This window comes from Chiloscyllium plagiosum, chromosome 2 (genome assembly GCF_004010195.1).
Source record: "Chiloscyllium plagiosum isolate BGI_BamShark_2017 chromosome 2, ASM401019v2, whole genome shotgun sequence".
NCBI classification, from domain to species: Eukaryota; Metazoa; Chordata; class Chondrichthyes; order Orectolobiformes; family Hemiscylliidae; genus Chiloscyllium; species Chiloscyllium plagiosum.
Window position 1 is genome coordinate 138639730 of NC_057711.1, and position 6000 is coordinate 138645729.

Consider the following 6000-nt stretch of genomic DNA (forward strand, 5'->3'; position numbering starts at 1 on the left):
GTTTAACTTATCCAGATACTAAAACCAAGAAGTCCTTTATTATGTCATCCACTTGTGTTATATGCAGTTCAAGGTTTCTGTCTGCATTTCACAACCCGAAAGATCACTGCCTGTGCAAGACAAGCACTGCATGAAGAACCTCCATGTACTGGTTCTAAATTCTTCGTTCACAACCACCCCCCCACCCCATACCCAACACACACCCCCCCCTCATTCCCCACCGACAAAATAAATGGATTGTGCCTCAACAGTGTGTAATCCTAATGTAACACCCACAATATACATCCGCTGCAGCTGATAGCAGGGCCTTAGAAAAACAGATTGTCAGCCTCAGCTTCTTTTGTCAAAATGCACATTTTATTCATAAAATATGAAAAAATACATTGCATAACAGTTCGAATCTGATATTACACAGTGAGCAATTAGGTTCACTTTCTTTCAGTATATTACACAGCACTCAAGCTATATCATTAAACCTACAATTACATGAAATATTGACAATTTACACATATACTTTATGACAAACATTCTCTGGTGGTTATAGTCCAAAGGGTTTTGTACATTTTATGAAGCCTAACTATGCTGTGACTAGAAACTTTTCGGCTGTGGCCTTTTCCAGTTGAGACTTTGCAGTGGCTGTCCCAAGCTTTATTGTATTGTTTGCATGTTCTCCTGAACCTTAAAGTGTGGTGTTCCGCAATAGTCAATCACAGACAGCTTTTTGCACTGGAGACATTGCAGACAAACCAAAGAGCATCTTTCACTGAGTTGGCAGTACTGCAACAATAAGTAGTGTTTAACTTAGTGTGCACCCCTGGGATCAGCACACTGAGCACAGAGTCCTGTGTTACTGAGCTACCCAGGATAAATCTTGACAAAAAAAAACACTTTCCAGATCTTCTTCACAAAGGCACTTTGCAGAATGTGGTGAGCAACAATCTCTTTCCCACTGCAGATGCTCCAAAGACAGTTAGCAGTGGCACTTACACTCCAGCGTACTTATGAAGGATCTGATGACAGGACCCATCTCACCACCAGCCTGGCTTTACCTTTGTGCTTGTTTGAAAATTTTGGAGATAAGGCACTCTACCAAATGTCTTGGATGGTCTGCTCAGGGAACTATACAACTTGAACCCCCACCTCCTTTTCCCCTTGAGGGAGCTATGTGCCAAAATTACAGACTTAGAGTTTTCTTGCATAAACTTTTCCACAAGAGGGAAATGGCATGGTGCAGTTTAAGATAATGAAGAGTTCTGAAGCAATTTGGCAAGGCAGATCTTTCTCAACATTGGTGAACTGATGGACAGCAGCATATAGAGTCATAGAAGCATGGAGTCATACAGCATGGAAAAAGACCCTTCAGTCCACTCGTCCGTGCCAACCAGACATCCCAACCTGACCTAGTCCCATTTGCCAACATTTGACCATATCCCTCTAAACTCTTCCTATTCATATATCCATCCAGATGCCTTTTAAATGCTGTAATTGTACCAGCCTCCACCACTTCCTCTGGCAGCTTGTTCCATAGACACGCTGTGTAAATAAGTTACCCTTTAGGTCCCTTTTATATCTTTCCTTTCTTATCTTAAACCTCTAGTCTTGGACTCCCCCTTGACTATTCATCCTTTCCATGGCCCTCACAATTTTATAAACCTCCACCTCTCAAACAGCAGGGAAAAAAATCCCCAGTCCATTCAACCTCTCCATATAACTGATACCCTCTAGTCCCAGCAACACCCATATAATCTTTTCTGCACCCTCCCAAATTTAACAACATCCTTCCTATAGAAATGCAACCCGAATTATATACACATAATGACACTTGGAGATTGTGGCTCGATTCAGCTGTACCCAAACAGCAGGCTTGCTGTTATAGTAGTGGAAACTTGTCATAGGTTATTTGGCCCTGCTTCTCCTAATGCTATATTATATTTTTTTTAAGATTGCAAACTCTGTCACTTAACCAATGATTTGCATAAATCCAGTGTTACCTCTTTACTCCTATCCACTATGCCCCTGTTCTTATAACTTCAAATTTTAATAACTTTTTATAGCAATTGCACATTCAGGAAATTAAAATTTGATCTCAGGTCTCTCTTTCTTTTAAGAGTTTACTCCCACTTCATGGTTCTGGCCTCCCAAAAGAATTTCCCCCGGTTAACATTTCATCAGTCTGCCCACCTCAGTCTTTTAGAAATCTTTAAAAGTCATACAGTCATACAGCACGGAAACAGATCCTTTAGTCAAACCAGTCCATGCGGAACATAATCCCAAACTAAACTAACTCCCTCCAAACCTTTCCACTCAGGGACATACTCAAATACGTTTTAAATATGCCCGCATCCACCACTTCCTCAGGAAGGTCATTTCCACATGAACCTCATTCTCTGTGTCAAAAAAAACTGTACCTTGTGTCTTTTTCAAATCTCTCACTTTAAAAATGTGCCACCCCCCCCCCACCCCAAGTCTTGAAATCCCCCATCCTAGGGAAAAGACACCTACCATTAATCTTATCCAAACCCCTCATGATTTTACAAACCTCTGTAAGGTCACCTCTCAACCTCCCACACTCCAGTGAAAAAGTCCCACCCTAACCAGCTTTTCTTTATAACTTAAACCATCCAACATCCTGGTAAATCCCATCTGAACCCTCTCTAGTAAACTTTCAGGTTGCATTCCCTACGACCAGGCAAGTTCAAATCTCACACTGAAATTCAGGATGTGGATCGGAGATGCCTTGAGGTACCCATGAGGATGGCCTCAACCGGGACCTTGGGTACATGCCACACTACAGGTGACCCCACTACAGTATAATCTCTCTCTCTCACACACACACCCATTCACACAAACTCTTTCTCAAACACACACTCATTCTCATACACATACAAACACTCCCGACACACCCTCTCACAGGCTTACACTCCATCACACCCACACACACGCACATGCACACACTCACTCTCTCTCATGCACACACTCGCACACACACACACACATCTATAGGGTGAATTTGTAGTTGCAGAGTTATATTTGCAGATACATTCTATTTTGTTCAAAAAATGCACAATCTGCAGCCGTCAACACATGTAATATTTTGTGAATTCCACTTTGGGAATAGAACCAGTCTGACTCATGATTGGGATACGGACAGATAGACTCTGACCTAACACCTTTAATGCATTGTCTGAGCTGTCACGTTTTGTTATAAAACCTTAAGTTATCTCGAGAAGGTGACTTAAAATAAGTTCTGGGATTTACACATTAATGAACCAAAACCTGCAACCCATTCTAAAAGATAAAAGACATAACAACAATCTAGGTTTGTTCAATATATAATTTCAATTGCATGACACTGTAATCTTTCTGAGTCTTATGGTCTTATTCTCCACAACCACCTGATGAAGGAGAGGCGCTCTGAAAGCTAGTGCTTTCACATAAACCTGTTGCACTATAACCTGGTGTTGTGTGATTTTTAACTTTTTAGGGAAAACAGAGCCTGGAAATACTGCCCAGAATCAAAACTTAAAGGGTATCAATACTGCATAGAAACATCTATAATATTGCTGACTTTAACTCTGAATTTCACTCAAATTGTAGCAGTTTATTACTTTGGAAAATAAAGCTTTTAAAAAAAAGGATCGGAGGGCAGTATTAGCATAGGAAAATTAAAATAATAACCTGGAATGTTTTAGACGCAGAGACAGATGCTAAGAGTTGTGCTGCTGCTGGGAGCTTCACTAAACACATCCGCACGGACTTTACCGAAGCAAAACAATTCATACTCTGGGCTATGGGGGGGGGGGGGGTTGCATACTGTGACTAATTCTGTAAAAATGCAACGGATTTTAAAAGCATCAAAACGGCAGCAACTGTGGACATGCTTCAGAATGCCCAGGGCAAAGGATTGCACTGGTTCGCCCTGTTACACAAATGTCTGGGTCAGTCTGGAGCAGCCCAATGTGTGGCACTAACTGCCTCACGGTCCGGAACAACAAGAGGTTCCACTCCAGTTAATTTCCTGCTCCAACCGCTTATCTCTCCCAGAAAAGTTTACAGCGACTTCTGCTCGATCGGCAACAACTTCGATGTCCTAGAATTTTTTTAAAAAAACAACACTTCGCCTCAATACAATACAACAAACCCTGCTTTCAAAAGAAACTAAAAATGGTTACAAACCGTGTTGTAAAATTCAGCAATGTTTGAGACAATCATGTAATTCCCCTCACACCAGTCCACTTCAGAACTGCCAGCCTGCAATTGGTTCCAAAATTGGCTCATGGTTTTGACTTTATTAATCTAGCTTTGTTTCCAGTTAAATCTCAAAAGACCTGTCTCCTTCCCTCTTATTTTTTTTCAGTCAGCTTCAGCAGTTTGACACTGTTTACATCAGCTCCTCCATGCACAAGGGCAGGCTCAGAAATGAGCTTGCTCTCTCCTTTTCCTGCAGTGTCACTCAGGACAGTCCCAACGTGTGAGAGTAGTTATTTTTTTTTAAGTTTCCTGAGCCCGGGTTTCCTTTCCATCCGAATCACACTACCGCCGGTTGGCGTCTGTCCTTGAATTGCCTCAGGCGGATCTTTTACTCACCAGCCCCCAGGGTCACCAGCTCGCCTCCCGTGGCTAGTGGGTCGCCTCTCTCTGCTCCTGGGTCGGGACGGGAATTGCTTGCCTCCTTCCTCTCCCCACGCCCCTAAAAGGGACAAAACACTGTTGCAGATGTTGAACGATACAACATTCTGATGTTAGCATTAAACACGAGCCTTCACCAGTTCCCCCCTTCTCCCAGCGTTAATCTCCTCTGGCTGTCTTCCGCGACTGACCTCAACACCATTTTGCTTTACTTAATCAGCTTGAGACAATCTTTGGAAATCGAGGTGATTGCATTGCCACGGTGTGAACGCACAGGTCAAATCCTGACATTAAATTCGGAAAACTGGCCTCTTTAAAAAAGATACGAAAAGTTGAAAGGAATATTAAAACATAGGTCAGGGGTTGTACAGTTTTGTGGTTCTGGGAATGATGAAGAGATTGCATTGGTTTAGGTACTGTGTAGATGTTGTTAGTGTGTGCACAACAGCATCTTCGAGTTTCAAAGGACAGACCTTAAGGTCTTAAACATATTTTTACAGTACTGTCGGATGTGTTGAGCAGAAAGGCCTTAGTAAATCTACATAAAGTCTCCTACAGGTGGAATCCGGCGTCCAGCCTTGGTTCCACACAGAGCAATGGACAAGCGACTGCACTGAGACAGGAGGACTAGGATGACACCTGGTGTGGTGAGTTGCAAACTACAAATGGAACTTGAACATAGGATTGTTTTTTGTTTGCCTATGATTTGATGCAAATTTGTTACAAATGAACAGAATTAACGTTACCAAAAGGCGACATCCCCTTAAAGGGGCACAGTCACAAAAACTAAATGTTCAAATTAAATTCACATAAGTTAAATTAAAATGTGATTGTGGATAGGAATACTGAGCAGCAGTGCCTCTTCTAACCAATGGTTGTGAAAGGCCTGCAGTGGCCCACTTCACACTGCATGCTCCTTCTCCAGAGAAACTCAGGTGCAGATATAACCCACAGAAGACAGGCAGGCTGTACAGTTTATCAATCACCTCCACAGCCCATGTTGCAAGTAACATTCACACCACATAAATGCCAGGGAATGACTATCTCCAATAAGAGGTAAAAACAATAACTGCAGATGCTGGAAACCAGATTCTGGATCAGTGGTACTGGAAGAGCACAGCAATTCAGGCAGCATCCAACGAGCAGCGAATTCAACGTTTCGGGCAAAAGCCCTTCATCAGGAATAAAGGCAGAGAGCCTGAAGCGTGGAGAGATAAGCTAGGGGAGGGTAGGGGTGGGGAGAGAGTAGCATAGAGTACAATGGGTGAGTGGGGGAGGAGATGAAGGTGATAGGTCAGGGAGGAGAGGGTGGAGTGGATAGGTGGAAAAGGAGCTAGGCAGGTCGGACAAGTCCGGACAAGTCAAGGGGAC

The 6000-nt window shown here is 42.8% G+C and overlaps 1 protein-coding gene across 4 annotated transcripts in view; it reads right to left on the reverse strand.

Moving 5' to 3' along the window:
* The window catches only part of acer2 (alkaline ceramidase 2), a 67074-nt gene that overhangs the window by 56999 nt on the left and 4075 nt on the right, over nucleotides 1–6000 (reverse strand). The window contains exons 1-2 of one of the 4 annotated variants that reach the window (XM_043719083.1): nucleotides 4821–5404; nucleotides 4588–4690 (exon numbers count right to left, since the gene is read on the reverse strand). Coding sequence is in view for 1 of the 4 variants with exons in the window: in XM_043719072.1 (XP_043575007.1) it covers nucleotides 4177–4278 (102 nt within the window). In the remaining 3 variants the exon portion in view is untranslated. The other 3 variants (XM_043719095.1, XM_043719078.1, XM_043719072.1) reach the window with 3 other exon arrangements.